Here is a 21,704-nt window from a genome sequence, read left to right on the forward strand (position 1 = left end):
AAACCTATGCTGTAAAGATTTTGTAGGGTATCCGATGGACACTTGTCTCGTTAGGGAGACCACCTCAGGGATGATGTAGATGCCTGATCACTGCACTGTACACCTGAAGCTGAACAATAATGAATGTCAACTACAACTTTATATACATATATAGTTACAAGAAGCAGAGTGCAGCATTAGGAATAGAGACAGTGGAAATGTAATGGCTGTGTGCGATGTCAGAGGGGTAGTGGATGGGGGGAGGCGGTTGTCACTGTGTGAGGGATAGAAATGATAAATGTCTAACTATTACATTGTTTTGTGCACCTGAAACTAATAAAAAAAGTTATTAAAAAAAGTATAAAATATTCCTGAGAGAAATTAATGAAGAGATATACCTTTTCATTGATCAGAGAACTCAGTGTCATTAAGATATGAATTTTACACAAATTGATCAATAGATTTAACGAAATGCATATCAAAATACCAGCAACTTATTTGTAGAAATTGACAAGTTACTTCTAAAATGTACATGAAAGTGCAAAGGACCTCGGATAGCCAAAAGAACTGTGAAAATAAAAAAATCTGAAAGGCTAACACTATCTGATTTTAAGGCTTATTATAAAACTGCAATAATCAAGACATTAGGATATTGGTATCCAGATAGACAAACAGGTCAATAGAACAGAACAGAGTCCAGAAATGGACCTACACAAATATGCACAATGATTTTTAACAAAGGTGCAAAGGTATTCCAATGGAGAAAGGACAGTCTTTTCATTTGGGCATCCAGATGCAAAAAAGTGAGCCTCAACCCTTACCCGCCACCTGTACAAAATTGAACTCAAAATGGATCATAGATCAAAATGTGTAACTTAAAACTACAAAACTTCTAGAAGAAAATTTTTGCAGCCTTGGGTTAGGCAAAGATTTCTTAGGACACAGATCTACAACAGAACAAATTGATGAACTGAACTTCATCAAAATTAAAAAGTTCTGCTCTGTGAAAGATATTGTAAAGAGAATGAAAGGAAAAACTGAGTCCACCCTCACTGCTCATAATCCCCATTACAAGAACAAATTCTTCATTTCTTAACTGGATACACAAGTCCTCTTTGAACAGGTCCCAAAGAATTATCAGGTCGTCCTTCTCAGATGGAGGTGGAAGAGTGGTGTATTTCAAATATGCTAGAAGTTTACTAGAAGCCTGGTTGGGTGTGGAGTTGCCAGTGATTATGATGTGTAAAGCTGACATTGTCTCGCAGGCAGTGTCACGTGGAGTTGCCAGGTGTAAAGGACCAAATCAAATTGTCCTGAGCTAGATTACCAAATCCAAATGGAACAAATGAAAAGAGGCAATCAAGCTCAATAGAAGTCAACGTAAAGAAGGTCAGAGGTGGGTAGGAGAAGGGTAAGGAATCGATGTTTACCTAGCTGGTGTTTAGGTGGTTCTGTAAGAGGGTAACCTACCAGCAGCAACGGGCATGTCAGGTCCAGTTAAAGGAAAAAAGTGGAGGGTCATAGACATCCATCACTGATTCTCATCTCTTCATGCAAACTCTATCACTTATGCTCCCATTTCCTGAATAAGCACTGTTATTTCAAGAAGCTGAGACAATGCTTCTTCTACTTCCTCTGAGATTCCCTTCTTCCACTCCACTTGTCTTCTATTATAATAAACTACTACTCATTTTTCAAGAAATAATTTACTATGCTTCTACGGTCCTATTTGGTTTTCTCTGGTATTTGGATTCAGTTTTATGTAAGAATTCTGGCTGGCTCATTCCCATGGAACTCAGTTTCTGACTGCCTCAGGTATTCTTCCCCATCCAGGCAAACTCCTCGCCACCAATTAATGTCCCACGCCACTCAGGTGGTGTTCAGCTAGTCCTCCTTATGGGGTGGGGGATGTTCCCGCTTCAAATCTAAGAAATAATGCTAATGTTATAATATCATTATAGAGTCATTAATGATTTCGAATAATAGATACTGTGCACTTAATATGCGCTAGACACCATGCTACGTGCTTTATTTGCATCATCTCATTTAATTCTCACAACAACCCCATGAGGCTTATTGTGCTATTATACCCATTTTACAATGAGAAAACTGAGGCACAGAGAAACTAAGTAACTTGCCCAAGGTCAAAGACCTGGAAAGAGATAGAGCGAAGATATGAGTCCACACAGATTGAATCCAGGGGCTGAGTTCTTAACCACTGGTCGATAACATTTCCAAAACAGACCTTATCATTTTTTCCTCTATCTTCCCAGTTGCTGAAGCCAAAAATCTGAGTTAGCCTCTATCTCTTTTCCCAAATCCCCTAATCTCCAATCTCACTATACCAACCTCAGTTCACTTCTTACCTGGATGATGACAAAAGTGACCTGACTGCACTTTGCTATAATGTATGTTCCTCGTAACAGCCATACCGGGCTTTCCAAAACACAATTTGACCATGTTATTCTCAACTGATTTCTTTTCAGTGGTTCCTGTAAACTTAACACACAGTAGACACCTAGCCCCATTCTTCCCTTTCAGCTCCACTTGTCATTTCCCTATATAAACCGTATTCCATTCAAGCCAACCTTCTTGCAAGGTTGCAAATACTGGTCTATTTGGGATACGTACACAGCGCTTTCTCTAGTAAATTCGTATTAGTACTTCACATTTTAGCCAAAATGGCACTTTCGTTGACCACAGGTAATAAGCTTGTAATGGTTAATGTTTATTTATTTAGCACTATGTGTCAGATACTATTCTAAATCCTTTACATATTTTAATAATCATTTTATCATTCCAATAACTCTATGAGGACACGGAGGCTAGACTTAGCAGTCCCTGCCACTTCAGTGCATTTATGGAATTTATCTATTTCCCTCCTCAAATTAAATTCTTGGAAGGTAGAACTGTCTTCTTCATCTTTTAGCAGCTATGCTTGTATTGTGCAGGCACATATTTGAAACAGGAGGATCTCAATGAACAGCTTTTAAACAAATGGCCAGAGCTGTGCCTCTCGGTGCTAACTGCAGACTTGGAAACTTTTCCTGGCCATTAGCTCTCTAATTTCTCCAGAGCATGTGAGGAGAAGAACAAACGTGTTTAGTGTCTAGTAGGGTTCCATGTAAGCTGAAGGAACCTACAAGTATTTACCAAACGGTTCTGCTTACGTATACACACGTCCTCATATACACAACCAAGCCTTTTCTGCAGCTAAGTTCTTTAAGTGTTTGCAAATTTCCACGCACGCAACAGGCATTCAAAAAATATGAGCTGGTCAATGATGACGTTAAATATCACGTGTAAGAATTCGCAGTAAAAGAATATGGAGCTTACTTTGATCTCTCAGAAAGTCGATTTCTGTGGCCATTTCGATAAAAATTGGGTTTGGATTTTTTTCACCACCTTTAGTTTCCTCAAAAACACACAGAGCTCGCAGTGCGGGAAAACAAAACTAAGACACCGTTCTGGAGGTTGTCAAGCTGTGTAATTAGCATCCGACTCACGCCGCCGCGCCTCCTCCTCCCAAGTCCCAGCCGAGTCCCTCGCTCAGGAGAGAGACTTCAGGTTTGCTGGGGACCCGCCAAGTGAATTCTGTTCCACATTCACACGAATCTCAGTCGGGTGGGACTGGGACACCGCTGGCTACAGGCGTCCCGTGGGTCACTCGGGGTCACGTTGGGCCACCCAGGAGAGCGCGGAGGAAGCCGGGTGGCGGCGTCCCTTGCGGAGTAGGTGGCGACTCCAGGACGGCCGGGGCTGGCAGCGGACGTTCACTCGGCCCGCCCTGCGACTTTGAAACCGGTGCCCCAGACCGCTCCTTGGAGATCGTGACGCCGCCTGCGTCATCACGCAGGCGTCAGCTCTTACGTCACCACGCTTCCTAGAGTCCTCGTACGCTATTGGCTATCTGTCAAGCGTTGAGCGGAGCTGTGGGAACTTGGATGACAACCAGCTGAGCCAACAGAGTGGCGGCGGGAAATCTGGCCAACCTGTGTCCTCAGGTGGCGGGGCCCAGCATTTTTTTTTCCCTAAGAAAACCCCCAAAATGTAAACCTAGGTAGGTTATGAAATACATGTTTTAAATTTCCCCAGTATATTTGATACCTAGCACTTCTGGACTGGGAGAACCCACTGGCCAAAGAGGATGGGTGGAAAGGATGTAGGGTTGTGCTGCTGGGAGCTAAACCCGGACTGGCGTCTTCAGAGTTCACCGCAAGGCTGACCCTCTGGACGATTTCTGAGTATGGGCTTGGTAATCTCCCGAAGCTAAGTGCGGTCCTGCCCTTCCTGGGTCTTTGGAGAAAGGAGACAGTTGTTGTTTGAATATTTAACTGTGTGGCAAGAAGGCATGTAGTTTGAAGTTCTCCAAAGGTCCTGTAAATTTAGCAGTTATTTCTTTAGAGATAAATTTGCTTCCTCAAAAAGAAAGAACGACAAAAGTTAAATTTATTTTGCAAGAAAAAAATTAGGTAAAACTTTACAATTAATGGATGGATTACCATTCCCATTTAAAAAAATTGATTATGTCTCGATTTAAACCCTGTCGGTTTTCTTATAGTAAAATAAGACCGGGTCTTATATTAATTTTTTCTCCAAAAGACGCATTAGAGCTGATGGTCCGGCTAGGTCTTATTTTTCAGAAAACATGGTAAGAGAATGAGATGGTCCCTTCCACTAAAGACTGGCGGTTAAATATGAAGGTATATTTAAGAATCATGAAAAAGTTTAGTTTAGCTTTGAGTCAGTGAAAATTGAACTTGATTTGTTTTTTAATGGCAATGAAGTTAACACAAAAACTTGTTGGGAGAAGAAATTAAGTGTGCAAGCTTCAACTCTTTTTTGAAGGTCACTATATGACTTTTTCTTCATGAACCTCTCACTGATTTCCCCAAGGACTTGCCTGTAACTTCTCCTACATTTGAACTTTGTGTATTGTTATATTGTGGTTCAACTTGGCATCAAACAAGTAGTTATAAAGTTAACTATATTTACACTAAAAGTTGAATAAGATATATTAGTATAGGTGAAAGCAAAGAACACCTCCTAGATATAAATGAGTGGTTTTTTGCATTGCATAAATTAAACATCTGAAATTGGAATTTTTAGGTTATGCGGTCAAGTTCAATACAAATTATAATTTTGGAGTTTGTGTTTGTTTTTTGGGTTTTTTTGTTTACAAGATTTTACTGGTTGAATTTTTAAATTTCAATGGAATATTTTGAAAATAATTTTTATCTTTAAGAAACAAAATTGTTATGATTCCGCTTATCATCCCATCTAGTGTTTCTCAATTTTGAAACCTCCCTTATGTTTTCTTTCCACTTCCCCCAGGTTAAGGTGCTTCCTAAGTACTCAGTTCATGCTTCTTCCTGCAGTCTTTATCATACTGTTTTGTAATTTGTCTCCAGGCTCCATCATAGTACCTAGAACACAGTAAGGGCTCAATAAATACTTGATGAAGAAATTAATTTAAAGAATTCAGTGAATGTGCATGGAAAGTATCTATTAGTATAATTGAGTACAAGGAATGAAAAATAAGAGGGAAAAAGTAGTTAGTTTAACCATTCTTTAGCCACTATTTCATGTTTTTATATTAGATATATTTCTGCAATAAAGAAAACTTTGATAATTGATAGATTTTAATAATATCAATTTATTCAATAAATTGAGCACCTAGTACTATTTAGAAAATATCATGAAGAATTCAAAGTTGGAAATTTAAGCTAGGGTCAAAACTATATTACTAAACAGCCAAAGAACACTTTTGTACTTTTACTTTTCAATGTTGTTTAAATCACCCATGTAAAATTCTTCATTAATCAAGCTAGACAGTTCACTGTGGTTTGCTGAAATCATTTTCTCCCCTTAGGTACATCGCTATAACCAGAACCTCCTCTTCTCTCTTCCCCCACCCGACAAGCAAATCTGGTGAACAGCTGGTGAAGATATGGAATTCTAAACTCTAAGAGATCTTTTTGAAGAGAAGTTGTGCCTTATGTGGAGTTTACTTGGGCCTCTTGACGGAAAAAAGCTAATCTGTTTAGTATTTGTGCATTTTATTAAAATGGCAGCTTCAAGTTGTGTATGTGCTATTGTGATGCCAATGCAGATGTTTTAAGTGGGGGGAAAATGACCTCTTTTTTTGTGCTATGTACATAAGACTTCTGGAAAAGTAAAGAAAAACCCTTTTTATGGCTCACACAGCTTAAAAATAGCTGACACTCAAATGTGTGCTCACAGATAAGCTGCTTTTGTTTTATTCTAAATAAATGGTTTCTTTCGAGAAAAAAAAAATAACCACTTCAGAAATGTGTAATTTTAATGATTGGAACAGAAATTTTTTTACGCAAACCTATATAGTTTAATTATATATATATATATATATATATATATATATATATATATATATATATATATATATATAAATTTGCTGCTGATCACAACTGGAAAGTACCTGGATAAGGATTTGAATCCAGGAAGTCTAGTCTCAATGTCACAATCCTTGACTACTATGTATATGCCTCCTAGTAGTGTAATATAATTTACAGCTAGGGTAATATTTACAGCTAGTGTAATATAATTTACAGGTTTGGCTTATATAACCTGTTTGCCTTTAGTTACATTAAGTGAATTATTGCTGTACAGGTTCTACTGTAATCTTAATGATTTACAGTTGGTTTTCAAATTGTTGCACAGTATTTCTATTGCCGAGTTACCCTTCCTTCTAGAAAACCGCTCACAATTCCGTGGAATGATTAAAAGGTTTCAGATGTTCACTGGTGGTCCTTGAACATTTTTCTTTTCCTAGGAAAATCAGGTGTCGGCCTCAGTGCTCCAAGCCCCTCCCGCAGAATGTGTAAGCTGCGGGGCGGAGCCTGAGGCTGAGCGCTCTCCAGTGACTTTGGCAGGAGGAAGGACGCGGTGCTGGACTGAAAGCTTCCGGGTCTGTGCTCCCTTCCCAAGCTTTCTTCACGCTCTCATTCCTTGCACCTTTGCCCAGTCTTGTCGTTAGCTTTTTCTCTAATAACTTATTTTTCAGCTGCCTCCTCTTGCTGGCACAGTTTACTCCCACTTTCTGCTGACTTTCTCATTTCTCTGTTTTCTCTTTTCTCTTCAATGGGCAGGAGTAGGGTGTGGGGGGGGAAGTGAGGAGGGAGGATGCAAACTGGAAAGAAATAATTTTTGTAGAATACTGAAGAAAATTTTGTGAATGGAGGAATTTGGAAAATTTCCTTGCAAAACATTCTGTTTAGAAAACACCTTCTCCATAACTTCCTTCTTTTAACCTTTGTGGCATATTTTTCCCCTCTCCTAGGCTTTTAATGCCCGGAAGTTCTGTCTCCTTTTATAGGTCTTTCTGTAGTACAGGGAAAGCGCGAAAATACTTTAAAATTATTTTTGACATTTTTTTGATGAAAGAGTAATTTGAAAAATCGAGGTTAAAAACATATGGGGGTAAAACAGATTAACAATGAATATTTTTTTCAGAAAGTCTAAGCAGCCAACATTAAAATTGCATAATAGGATGGTGATCACTTTGAATGAATATATTCCTTCAATAATGTTCCTGATATTCATTCTTACTTTGTAAGAAATGTTCAGCATATATAATACAAAGGAGAAAAGAGGTAGTCACCGTATTCTTTAACAGACCCCGCCTTAAATTGGACTTTAAAAAAATATTTTTAAATTATTCATTTATTTTTGAATAGTAATGTGTGTCTGTCATAGTATAAAATTCAAACAGGTTAAAAAAAAAAGTGGTACAATTGAAAGTAAGTCTCCCTTCCTCCCTGTCTCAGGCAGATGATTCCCTCCAAAAAAGAAACCGCTGCTACCACTGGTTTCTTGTATATGCTTCCTGAGATAGCGTTTGCATTCACAAGCATACGAGCAGGTGGAAATAGTCTTCCTTTTCATTAAATAAGTGCATACTTTTTGCAGCTTGCCTTTTATCACTTAATATACTTTAGATGTATAGAGAGAGCCGCCTCACTCTTTTTAACAGCTATGTAGTATTTCTTTGTATGATATAGCACAAATTTTTTATCAGTCCTCTACTGACGGATATTTAGGTTGCTTACAATATTTTGTCATTTTAAACAATGTTGCAGTGAAAACTTTATAATGTATTGTGTTGGATATGTCCATGTATAAAACTCGTAGAATTAGAATTGTTGTGTCAAAGGATATTTGCATTTTTTTTATTTTAATAGATATTGAGGGATGGCTGTTGACAGAGGCTATGCTGGTTGTACCCCAACAGCAATCTGTGATTGTTTCTCAGTGTCCTCATTATCGCAGTTTGTTATCAAACTTTCTGATTCAATCCTAGTGAAAAAGAGTAATAATGTATTCTTGTTTTAGTTTGCATTTCTATCATTGTGAGGCTGAACATTTTGCGTTTTCTTTCATATCTTTGCCCATATATCTGTAGGTATGTTGGTTTTCATGGATTTCTAGGTATCCTTTAAACATTAAAGAAATTAGTTATTTGTCTGTAATAGGAGTTGTGGATATTTTTCCCAGAATATCTATTGATTTTGAAGTGGTGGGATTTAAAAAATTTTTTTCTTTCTTTTTTGTTTTTTGGTGGGGATAGGCAGACTTATGCTTGTAATTTTGTTACTTTTATGTAGCCAAATGTATCTCAGTCTTTTCTTATATGTCTTCTGGATTTGGAATTATACTTTAAAAGGCTTTTTCTATTATAAGATTATCTTTTAAAAAATCCTCCCATTTTTTTCTTTCTTGTTTTTATATGGTTTGATTTTTATGTTTCAATCTTTGATTTATTTAAAGATTAGTTTGGTGTAGGGTTCCAACTTGATTACATTGGGCTGCAAAATGAACCAACTGATAAGGACCTGCCTAGTTGGTTAGCTCCATGAGAATCATCCTCAACGACCCTTGACTTACTTTCTTTCTTTTTCTCTCTCTCTATTTCTTTTCTTTTCTTCTTTTCTTTTCTTTTTTCTTTTCTTTTCTTTCTAATTAAAGTTTATTGGGGTGACCATTGTTAGTAAAGTTACATAGATTTCAGGTGTACAATTCGGTAATACATCATCTATATATCACATTGTGTGTTCATCACCCAGAGTCAGTTCTCCTTCCATCACCATATATTGGATCCCCTTTACCCTCATCTACCACTCTCCTCCCCTTTTACCATCTGGTAACCACTAAACTATTGACTAGACTTCTTTCTTATACTTTATTTACCAATCATCTGGCATGGTGCCTGAAACAAAGTAAGTAGCTAATAAACCTTTGACAACTAAATTACAAGGAAATTTCTAGATATGTTGTATCATCTTAGTTATTTGCCATTGTTTTGGTATATAGTGTTGAAAGAGAGAATGATACCAGTAACCACAGTTGATTTCTCCTGTGCAAGACCTTAGAATCATGAAATTTTAGATCCAGAGACTGGAACATATATTTACTCAACAAATAAATGTTTCTATTATTTATAGGCATTCTAGCTGGGAAAGAAGAGACAATAAACAAATATGTCATGTGATGTAAGTGCCATGAATCAAAACAGAGCAGTGTATAGGAATAGAGAATGACAGGGAGCGGACTTCTGTTGGGAAGCACACTAGCCCAGGTTGTGAAGGATGCTGATTGTTTAATTGTCTCTACTTCATATGGACATGTGTGCAAACAAAGGAATTGAAAGGTGATGGGAGTTAAGTATCAGGAGACAGTCCTAAGTATCCCCAGGGAGTTCAAAGGAGAGCCAGTTGTGTCTGTCTGGGTCCATGTTGTCTTTAGATTAGATTTGTAAACTAGTGGGCAAGACTAGACATTTTAGGTTAATTTTAGGGTTATGCATACTTAGACTTAATACTTAGAATTTAGGTTAATTGTAAGGGTTATGCATACTTAGACTGACATGAGTATATTTAAGCAGGTTAAAAACTTGTTCTGATAAGAAACTAAAGTCATTTTATGCAATTAAAGCCAAAATTAGGAGTATGTTCTACCCTTGGACATTGGTAGCCATGGTACTCTTCCCCGATGGTGGAAGTCTTGTCAATATTTCTTGTAGTAATTTTCAGACAATGCTCAAAGAAATCTCAGGGGAAAAGGCAGAAGGAACTGGTAGAAAGACTTGGGGTGTCACTGCTTTATATTTTCTGATTTTATCTTTTATTTCTTCTTATCTTCCAATTAGATTTGGAAGTAACTTGAAACCTAAAAAGTAGACCTCACTTTGACCCTGAGACCCACCATGTGTGCATGGAAGTGACAGGCCACTTTTAGGAGCTCATCATGGGATATGGTTTAATTCCATTTAGAGATAGAAATGATTGAAAGAGCTGGGAATTGAAAATTTTCTAGTGGAAACCCACTGAATAGGATGGGGTCCCTTAGCATCACAGCATTTTTGTACAATGATGGTTGTATGGGGAATGAGTGAATCTGCAAAAACTTCCTACCGTGTTTACCCAAAAGTAAGACCTAACTGGAAAATAAGCCCTAGCATGATTTTTCAGGATGACATTCCCTGAACATAAGCCCTAATGCGTCTTTTGGAGGAAAAATTAATATAAGACCCGGTCTTATTTTCCGGGAAACACAGTGGTTGCTGAGCTATATTTTGCCAGAATTGCCAAGAATTGTAAGCTTCAAGTTAGGTGAACAGCATATTCTTTCAGCATATTGACTCTAGAATCAGATTTAATGAGCATTTTTCACATCTTGATTTATGCTTATTTCTTCCTATATGCTATAAGAAGGTACTTACTAGTACCAAAATTTGGGTTACAGGGTTATACATTTGTTTTTGAAGAAAGTGTCTTGATATTTCAACTAAAGAAAATAAATTTGTTATTAACATATTTTATTCTTTGCTTGTCAGGACTAAATTCTACATAAATCAGAATTATACCATCTGATCCCTCACTGAGCTTAATTCAATATAAATTGCTGACCTTATCCTTTGCAGTACCAGAACTACTTTTTACTTTTAGAAGTTAGCTATTAAAATTTGTTAGCATGTAGTGAAAATTAGGAAGAGCTAGATACTTTAGAAAAAGGTTTTTAGATATGTTGGATTCCTTCTGACACAGAGGTTGCATATATGTGTCTCCCAATGCTTGACACATAGTCTGTACTCAATACAGTCATCGAAATAAATGTATTTAAAATTTAGTAACTTTATTGCAGTAAAAATAACATATGAAGCAAGGAGTTGCATTCAAAGATGTCAGATAGGTAAATTACAGTCTGAAAATATCATCACTAACTAAGATTATCTTCTGAACAAGACATAAGGACCTAGGATAATTTGGGGAACCCTCCACTCCTAGAATAAGGTTTTCATCTTCTTAAAGATTTCTGAAATTATTTCATCTGGGAAAACATGGCTGATATTGATTCAGTTTCTTGATTTGCCAGCCACGTGACATTGGACAAGTTTGGTTTTTCATTTGTAATGAGGATGATAATAGCTCCTTTTCAGTTTTCTTGTGAAATTAAATGAGATAATGTTTATAAAATGCCTAATCCATAGTGTTCAACACAATGTAATTTTATTAATACAATACTATGTCCTTCCATTTAATCCTTAGAGAAACAATTTAAAATGCAAATACTGTTTGTGTCAAATATACTTCGTCTATTTCAAAGTTTAAATAATGGCAGACTCTTTTCCCATTTTTCAATTGGTGAGAAGGGATTAACCAAGCAAGAGGTCATTTAACATTTGAAATATCAAAAGTTGAAAAGGCTAAGAAAAATCTATATCCTGAGACCAAGGAAGACAATATTAAACTCTACTAACTTTCAAAGGTTGGAGCCCCTAATCCCAATCCCAAAAGAAAAAGGTTTTAGCCAAAAGAATGGTGTTAACAGCTGTATTTCTGCTGATTTATATAATTTTTTTATCAAATTGAATTTTATTGTAACGATCTTGATTCCCTGGGGATACTGATTCCCCAGGTAATTCAGACACCTGCTCATTTTACAATACAAGACAAAGAATGACATATTAACTCATAGTGCTTATAGTTGTTCAGTACTTGAACGATTTATGCAGTGAACTTAACTACAGTTTTAAAACATGATTTTGGACCTAGACTTAAAGGCTTAAAGCCTTTAGGATCCAACTACCTATTTTACAGCAGAACTCAGTGTCTGTGATTTGCCATAATACAAATGGCCTTTTGCCTCTCAGAACCGTGATCGGGTCACTCTGCTGCCTTCCTGCCTGCTATTTGGCATAGCTATTTTCATTTCATTTGTAACTAAAGGAAACATTTGAATATTGTTAAAGAGTTTATTTTAATTTTTTTTCCTTTAGAGTCTACAGATGGATTTTAAAATTGAACACACTTGGGATGGTTTCCCAGTGAAGCATGAGCCAGTGTTTGTCAGGCTGAATCCAGGTGACGGAGGAGTGATGATGGAAGTTAGTGCGCCATTTTTCAATGATCCGCCAGCCCCACCTGGAGAACCAGGAAAGCCTTTCAATGAACTATGGGATTATGAAGGTAAGTGGAAGTACTGTATTTTATTGCAAACATAAATCTTTTTATAATAACCTCTCACAGAACTATTATTTTATCTTGCTCTAAGGACGTGAGGGCTTCTGAGCAACTGACGTGCAGTTTCTGATATTTCTCACCAATCTCTCATTATGACTTTTTCACCATTACCTATGTGACTTCAACTACATAACTAGAACAGTGAAAAATTGCAATTACAAATCCAGATTTTTAAATTGCTGCCATATGTCTTTCCTTTACTTCTGTTACCTATTTTAAGAAGAGTTCAGCATTCCTGTTTTGTCTTTAAGTATCTTCACATTGCCACTTTAACCTTATAAACCTTCTTTATGGATGTTTCAGGGTGTTTTACTTATTACAGAAACACTATGAACTTCAACATGAAACGTAGTTTTTATTTTATACATACTGACAAGTAATCTCACATATGAAATGAAGGCTAAAAGATGCCATGAAATCATACTTTTTCAGGTTTGCTATATGATCCCCTTCTGATTTCTCCTAATTAAGCTACCAAACTTATCCTTCTGAAATACTCTTTATGGTGCCATTCCCTATATGACAAACCATCACTATCCCTAAGATAAACTTCAAACCCTTTCTGTAAGCTTTCAGGGTACTCATGAATTGGGCAATCATATTCCAGCAAAAGCTCTTGACTTCTGAAAAGCAGTGGTCTTACTGTCCATGAATATTCTCACCCATGTACTTTTTCTCATTCTGTTCCCCAGGCTTCTAATTCACATATTTCAAGCTCGAAATCAGGTTTCATTTCTTCAAAGAAACCTTTGATGACTCTTCTAGTTCCTCTTAACATCTATTTTTATAGTTATAGATACCATCTGTATAGCATGCATTTTGTCAGTTTTAATGTATAATATGTTAAACATATGTTGTCTTTTACTGATAACAGAGCTTGCATGCACCAGCTTCATACTGGTGTACACACCAGTGTGACTTCTCTAGTGGAGGTGCTACAGGCACCAATCTCAAGAAGCACTCTTCTCATAAACCTGCTTCTTTCCCTAATTGCCCATTCTCAATCAATGGCAATTCAGTACATCAAATCACCAAATATAGAAATGTGAGATTTTCCCAAGTTATCCTTCCCTCTCACTATCTATATTTGGATTTATTTACTGAGTCCTACCAATTTCACCTCCTACATGTTTCTCTGATTCAGTACCTCTTCTTCATTCCCACCATCTCTGCCATAGGTTAGGCCTTCATCCTCTTTTTCCTCAGCTAGGGCAGAGCCTCCTAAATAGTCTTTTTGCCCTTAAGTCCGTCCTTCACTCTTGGAAGCCTGAGGGATCTATCTAAAATAAAAATGTAAACTCATCATTCAGCTACTTAAAAACTTTCTCAGGCTTCTTCTCCTCCCAGGAAAATGTTACCCTACTTAATATGATCTCTATATAAGATGTTTCATGACCTGAGCCCTTATTCTCTCTGCAGCATCACTTATTTCTACATTGAAAGTTTTGCTGATTTGCTAATTTAGTTATCGCTCTATAGACTACTTATCAAATATCGTGGATATTGCTCCTGGTCAAAAAATATTTAACTGTGTTTGATTTTAATGGCTGTATTATAGTCTATTGCATGGAATACATAAATGCCATAATTTACATATTAGATTTCCTATATAATAGAAGATTTATTTGTAATAGGCAATAATCCTATATAATAGGAGATAATCATTTAGACAATTTCTAATTTTTGAGTAACACTTTGATGAGTAGCGTTATACTGACTTCTTTCCCCAGTTGTCTGATTATTTCCTTAGGATAAATTCCTAGAAGAAGATAACTGGCTCAAAGTTTGTTTAATAATGTTGATTTCTTTAAAACCTCACCAGCACAAAGTTTTATTCTTCTTTTTCATTTATGGTCCTCTGATAGGGAAAGATGTTAATGATGATTTATTTCTAGGCAATATCTGTTTATTTTCTTTATCCCTTTTCCTATTGGGGAAGAGCTATAATTAAAAACAATGAGTTAATTTATTTTATATTCCAAAGGAATAAAGAAATTATTTACTGTTGAAACATAATTAAATTTCTCAATATGCTATATCTCTGTTTTCAAAAGTTGTCGAAGCATTTTTCTTGAATGACATAACTGAACAGTATTTAGAAGTTGAACTTTGCCCGTAAGTATAAAATTTTTTTCTAACACAGTACTATGTAATTTGAACACGTTGTGTTTTAGTTATAAATTAGTAAAAAGTCACTAATTCCAATAAAATAGGGGAAGTGCTAATTGCAAATATATTTATAACTTGTCTATGGAACAGTAAAGAACTTGGATCTTCTAGAATTCTTTAATTTTATCCTTAGTTTTATTTTTACTAGATGAAAATAACACTTTGTTTTCATAAAGTGATGACATTGGATGAATAGGATAATTAGATTCTCCTTTCTTAAGAAATTACACAATAACCATTATGTACAAAATTAATAAATTCTAAAAGTTAAAAAAATCTTCAGTAGTTTGGTTTTATATACATTAAGACAGTCAATAATCAAGAATCATAATTTTGCTTTAGGTAATCAAGGCCTGAAACAGTTAATTAATCTCTTGGAAAGCAAGGTGAAGAATACTGTTGTTGTAATTTGCAAGAACTTTTACTTCTAAGATACTCTTAAACTTGCATAATAAGAATAAAAATAGTAGAGGAAAATACTTGTCTGCTATTTGAATAGTTTGGTGAATGAAATCCTCCCTGAAAAGCTATCTATGTAGAAATGTTTAGATAGCGTCTTTTCCAGAGACAATAAATTTGTTTCATGTAACTACATACTTGAAATCCTTTGATTCTTATTGACCTAGCTTGTCTCAATTATGGTCTCTTATCGTGTTTCCCCGAAAATAAGACCTAACCTGAAAATAAGCCCTAACATGATTTTTCAGGATGATATCCCTTGAACATAAGCCCTAATGCATCTTTTGGAGCAAAAATTAATATAAGACCCGGTCTGATTTTCGGGGAAACACGGTATTAGTCTCCTTTTGAGGATATATTGTGTATGCCTTTGAAAATGTGACATCAGTATCTAAATTGATGGTTGAAAGCAGGAAAACACCAGGGGCAGACAGGTTGAGGACAGATAGGTGAGAGAGTTGGGTGGGAGAGTAGACACAAATTAAAATCTTCAGCATGTTGACTCATTGTAGACAATGTATATTTTGTATTTTTTGTCTTCCTTATGAGCTTCAGGACAGTTTTCATATAGAAATAACCTTCAGTAAAATTGTTGGATTCAGACCTAGAAATTGGTGCCAACTTCCCTTTCCTTAAGGTATTTTAGTTTTTGAAATCGGTTTTATTATAAATTCCAAATGCCGTGATATTCTCCTACCCCTTTGCATACTTTGCATCATCTAACCAATTGAAGTCTTTTATGTATTTTCTTATTTGGCGAATATAAAAAAGCAATTTGAACGTGTGTACCTTTATGCCTGTGACTATAATTGTCTGTAAAATGGTAAACTCAAAGGTGTCATTTCTAAGTTAACTGAATACATTGGCTCTTCCTATAATTATCCAACATTCATATTGCATCTTTTAATTATTTGGACATTTAGTTACAAATACACACATTGTAGAGATGAAGGATGGTGAAGAAAATAATGTTTGTCTCTTTCAAACACTCATGAGAAATTTTAATTTTGACAGTCATGGACAACATTTGGTGCTTTTACTCTCTGGAAGAAGAAATGTGTGGAAAGTGAGTAAATAAAAATAATGAGACAAAAATCCTTACGTGTACAAGATATATATAATATTTAATATATATGTTTAAATATATGTTTAATATATATGTTTATAGTGTAAATCTGAATTTGCCTTTTGTATTTCACATATTGTTTCTGTAGCAAGAACTTGCTCTATCATTCAAAGTGTCCAAAGGAGAGACAAAATGGGAAGGCAGAGCTTATCTCCCTTGGAGTTATTTTCCACCAAATGTGACAAAATTCAATTCATTTGCAATTCATGGGTCAAAAGATAAAAGAAGCTATGAAGCTCTTTACCCTGTACCTCAACATGAACTGCAACAAGGACAAAAACCTGATTTGTAAGTAGGAAACCAATGAAGATGTGTTCCAACTGTGAGCTTTTTGGAAATTGATTTTTGGTAGAGCAGTGATAACTGCCCTCAGTCAAAGAAGACCTACGTGTACAAACACCTTGTAGGGAACTGTGTTTCTTGATGGTCCTCAGTACATACTTGACAGACTCGCTTTGGACAGACTAGTCTCTCTCTCTGCTATCAGTACAACATTTATATTTCCATAGCAGTGTGAGAAAAGTCTTGCTTAGTGAATATTGCAACAGCTGCTGTGGAAAGTATGGTTGCAAATTCTTTTATGATCCCTTTCAGAGCTAGATGGCCAGGGGCATCCTGTTTCTTGGTGTGAACAAAAGGTTAATAAATTCTTTCCCTTGTTCCTGGAGAATGTAACCAACCTTCAGTTAACTCTCTAGCCCTCTTCTCCTGGTAACCTCATAAGGGTAAAAGTGTCAACCAGGTTTCTAAGCAACATTGCTTATGATAAAAAGGACTCCTAATTGGTAAGTTGCATCTGGACTGATGGCATTATGGATAAACTATAAATACCCGATGGGGACAGCATGGCTTTGGATTTCCCTTTAACAGTCGTGTTCCCTGCGGGGACCCTAGAAGCTATGCCTGTGGCCTTATTACAGGAGATACTGGCTCCTGTGGGGCAGCAGGCATGTAAGCCAACACTTCTCCGGCACTTGCCCAACTTGAAGCTGTCACCAAAGGAGAATATAGCTCCTGCGCAGCCTCCTGAATGCTTCATGGCCTGCAGCAAACGCTGCTCCCCTAGGGAGGAAAGGCTGCTGTCCTGGGCAAACTGGGATTCACGCTCTGTATCTCAGTGTCTGTACTCAGTGTGGCCAGGACAGTCTGTTGGGTCTGCGTTCAGAGGAGCCTAACAGAGAATCCTCACGGGGTGTGTACCATGGTAGACGGACTTTCCTGCCTTCTTACCCTTGGGAAGTGCTGTCCCTCCTCGCCCTGTGTGCCTTCTCCTTCCTGTCATGCTCTTCGCTCTACTTTGCCTTCATCTCTTCTAGCCTATCCCTTTATCCTGCCTGACACACTTTCCCCTTTTCCTTTTGCTTTTCTCCCCAGTCCTGACCCTTTCTAACTAGCCTGTTTCTCTTTTCCTGTCTCTTATCCTTCACTGTCAGTTCCTTAACTTCGTCACCTGGGATTACCAATTGTGACTCAGTGGTTCAGTCTGGCCAAGAGGACAGAATGGGGGACAGGAATCTAGATGCAAATGACTCAGGCCCTCACACCAACATGGCTTGTTTCTGTGGTTCTTTTCCACCTAGTACCTCTTGGCATTCAGGCTCCTCACTTACCCGTGATTGGAGGCTTACCCCAGGTAACGCGTGATTATGCCATTGGCTCGGGCAGAGTCAAGGCCCATTGATTTCCTAGAGAGCTGAGTTCTGCTGTTAGCAAACCTTTCTCTCCTATTAAGCCACGATAGAAATCTCTATAATAGTTAAATGGTGCTCCTGGAAAGAAAGGGCCAAGGAGTCTATCCTCTAACCTCTGGAACTGAAACTTTCAAACAATTGTTTCAATGGCTGATATAAACTATATCAAAATTTAAATATAAAAATATCTGTAAGAGTATAATGTGTTTTAAGCCTAGATGGAATGAGTCAGATTTTGAGGGTTGATTTTTATTTCTCCCCTCAGCTGGGAGGCAGCTGTTTGTAGAATTGAAAGGGGAGTGCTTTGAGATGTGGGTAAATATTTTCAGAGCTAGAATGAAAAAATTGTACATGTAGAATATATCATACCTGTGGTATTCTTAAAATAGAATGTTGTCATCACAGATGTGACAAAACGAATAGCCCTTCAGGACAACTATTTCACAAATGCATAATTCATTTCAATTCCCACCTTCTTTTTTCTTTGTTATTTAGCCATCGTCTGGAATACTTCAACCTTTTCAGTTTTAACACACTGCTTGGAGAAGAATGGAAACAACCAGAATCAGACCTGTGGCTCATAGAGAAACCTGATGTTTAGCAGAGTATAGTAGAGGACCATATCAATCATTTCTTCTCTATACCTTTTAAGGTAAATCAATAATAAGTATAATCTCTTGAAAGGTCACTGAAAGGTGAATGAAAGAATAGTGTCTCTCTGGCAAGTGTAAACTAATAAGCAAATAGAAAGTTTATAGGTGATTTTATCTATACAGTTAAAATATTTCTCAGAGTCATTTAGTCCAGGAACGATCATGTCACTGAATTCTTCTATCTGCCTTGCATCACCATTACCCCAGATATCGCTGACTCTGTCCATCAAAATCATTGTTTCTCTTCCCACTTACCTAAATCTCAGCCAGCCTGAGACTGGACCATCTTATTTGCACATTTTTGAACTCCATATAATATACATGAATTCTTTACTCAGAATCTTCTGTACATTCTTGAAATGAGTTAAAAAACAGTGACCTATTTCAGTTGAACAGATCCACATCTCTTAGGGCATTAGTAGGATACATGTGATTTAACTAGCTGTTCTTCCTTTCCTATGACTCTTTTTACTCTGTTGAAGGAAATGGAATGAAGTAGTCTTGAATTCAGGCGACAAATTCTGCTTTAATGTACCAAGAAATGACATTTTCTTAATGATGTTAAACAAGGTATTAACATGTCTTCATTTTATTTTGTGAACATCAAACACTCCTGGTTTAGAATTTCTGAACTTTCTGTTATAACTTGTTGCAGAGCTTCAAGTCGTCTAGTACATTATCTATGCACTTCTGCACTGAACTTGGTCCTTCTCCAGCATTCTCAGCTTAGAGATTATCAGTCTTACAGAAGAATCTAGGTACAGACACCTAATTGCCTACCCAACAACATACTGTCTCCTCTTCTTCTTTTTCACTAACAGAACTTGAATTTTTATGGACTCTGTTCAAAAACTACATTTTCCCAGAATCTTTTGCAGATAGAAACAATCCTATAAAACATTTCATGTCATTGAGATATATGTATACAGTGTTTGGTGAGGCTTCAAGAAAAGATGCTTTAAAAATGAGAGACTCAGCTGCCATACACCTTTTGTCCTTTGCTCTCCCCATTCCTTTGTCCTGAAATGCAGAATGAATAGCTGAAGTAACACACTAATTACATTGTGTCAATGAGGAGCCAACCCAAGGAAGGCTGAGTAGAAGGACAAAGAAACTGGATTCCAAGTAGCACAATAGAGTAATCTATTTGGACTGCCTGCCTACAGACTTCTGTATACAGGAGAAAATAAACTGCCTAATTGGTTTCCCCAAAGTGATATATAGATTCAATGCATCCCAGTTAAAAATCCTAGAAGGCTTCTTTTGGGTAGAATTGACAAGCTGGAAATGCAAAGGACCTCAAATAGCCAAAACAATTTTGAAAAAGAACCAAGTTGGAAGACTTCCACCATCTGATTTAAAGACTTTTTACTAAACTTCAGTAATGAAGACAATATGAACTTGGCATAAATTTAGACAAATATATCAATGGGACAGAATAGAGAAACCAGAAAGAGAACTATACAGTCAATTGATTTTTGACAAAGGTTCCAATATATCTAAAAGGAATAGGATAATCTTTTTGACAAATGGTGTTGAAATAACTGGAAAAACATGAAAAAAAGAAAAAAATGAACCTTGACTTCTACCCAACACCATACAGAAAAATTAACCTAAAGGTGACTTGTGAAATAAATTTCCAGGAGAAAGTCTTCACAATTTGGAGGAGACTAATTTCAAATAGGATATAAAAAGCACTAATTAAAAAGGGGAAAAAAATTGATAAATTGGACTTCATCAAAATTAAAAGCTTTTCTTCATCAAAATCCTCCATTAAGAATGTGAAAATGGAAGCCACAAATTGGGATAAAATATTCAAAATACACATATTTGACAGAGGACTCTTACCCATTTTATATAAAGAAGTGCAACTTAGTAATAAAAAGACCTGCCAGTTAAGGAGCAAAAGACTTGAACAGATGCTGTACAGCGGAAAATATACAAAAGGTCAAGAAGAATATAAAAAGGCTCTCAACCTCAATTATCATCAAAGAAATGTGACTTAAAACCACAGCAAGATACCACTAAATGACTAAAATTGCAGAATGCATGCCATGGCTAACTGGCTAGCATTGGAAAACAACTATCAATACCAAGCATTGATGAGAACATGGAGGAACTTTCACATGATGGGTAGGAATGTAAAATGTTATAACTATGGAACTATTTGACTGTATTGAGTAAAGTTAAATACACCTACCCTGTGTTTCAGCAGTTTCACTCTTAGGTGTACTCAAGAGAAATAAATGTTCATAGCAGCTTGATTCCTAACAGCGGAAAATTGTAAACTATCAAATTTCCACCCACCAGAGAATGGATAATGTGATCTAGTCAGACAATGGAATACTACTTATCCAAAAGAATGGCCTATTGATACATGCAACCACTGAGATGAACCTCAAAAGCATTGGCGCTGAGCAAAATAAACACGATACAACATACTGTGTAATTATTTATATGAAGGTCATTAAAGGCCAGTCTAGGCTATGGTGAGTCATGCAACTGCTCTGTGTAAGGACAGGGCATTCAAATCATCTGGAAAAGGGACACGAGGGAATTTTCTGGGGTGGTTGAAAGTTTTATGTCTTTATCTGGATGATGGTCTATACCTGCATACTTTTGTCAACATTGCTTGAGCTGTATATATTTTAAGGTTTTTGATTTCACTTATGTAAAGTATACCTTAATAAAATACTGTTATAAAATCAGCTGTAAATTCAATGGATTTCACTTCAAGCTTATGCTGTTCCATTAAATAATCATTAGTGCTGCTGGTTAAATGTGAGTTATGAGCTAACATTTTTTCTTTTATTGAGTATGTTCTCTATCTGAAAAGAGAGCTGGTTAAGATAAATGCTAACTTTTACAAAAAGCACTGTAACTACCTATCATTACGGCATCTTAGATAAATTAAGAAATTATTTTATATTGAGTAGCAGCTGACAATTTGATATGGTAACAATCTACCAGTTTTGGATAGGAAAGCCATATTTAAAATGATCTAGGATGATTTATTTATGTTGTCATGTCCTGCAAGACAGGAGCTGTGGGAAGTGAGAAGGGTGGTGCA

The 21,704-nt window shown here is 36.5% G+C and overlaps 2 protein-coding genes across 6 annotated transcripts in view; one reads left to right on the top strand and one right to left on the bottom strand.

The window, feature by feature from the left end:
* SCLT1 (sodium channel and clathrin linker 1) overlaps window positions 1-3,800 on the bottom strand; it is a 98,344-nt gene extending 94,544 nt beyond the window's left edge. The window contains exon 1 of the mRNA XM_033133484.1: window positions 3,316-3,800. Coding sequence (XP_032989375.1) covers window positions 3,316-3,349 — 34 coding nt within the window. The 5' untranslated portion in view covers window positions 3,350-3,800. The remainder of the gene's footprint in view (window positions 1-3,315) is intronic.
* Window positions 3,801-3,903: 103 nt separating this feature from the next.
* Window positions 3,904-21,310, top strand: C18H4orf33 (chromosome 18 C4orf33 homolog). Of its 5 annotated transcripts, none has more exons than XM_033133343.1 (9): window positions 3,905-4,039; window positions 5,852-6,064; window positions 6,791-6,925; window positions 12,293-12,482; window positions 14,591-14,651; window positions 16,179-16,230; window positions 16,379-16,578; window positions 18,477-18,633; window positions 19,666-21,310. In XM_033133343.1, the coding sequence occupies exons 2-8, from the start codon at window positions 5,978-5,980 to the stop codon at window positions 18,580-18,582; spliced, it is 831 nt and encodes a 276-aa protein (XP_032989234.1). In that variant the 5' UTR covers window positions 3,905-4,039; window positions 5,852-5,977; the 3' UTR covers window positions 18,583-18,633; window positions 19,666-21,310. The 5 variants fall into 5 exon arrangements, with proteins under 5 accessions (XP_032989238.1, XP_032989234.1, XP_032989236.1 ...); XM_033133345.1 differs by having other exon boundaries at window positions 5,852-6,020; window positions 19,290-21,310; XM_033133348.1 differs by having other exon boundaries at window positions 3,939-4,039; window positions 5,852-5,921; window positions 19,290-21,310.
* The last annotated feature ends 394 nt before the right edge of the window (window positions 21,311-21,704 follow it).

The sequence above is a fragment of the Rhinolophus ferrumequinum genome, chromosome 18 (genome assembly GCF_004115265.2).
Source record: "Rhinolophus ferrumequinum isolate MPI-CBG mRhiFer1 chromosome 18, mRhiFer1_v1.p, whole genome shotgun sequence".
Classification (NCBI taxonomy): Eukaryota; Metazoa; Chordata; class Mammalia; order Chiroptera; family Rhinolophidae; genus Rhinolophus; species Rhinolophus ferrumequinum.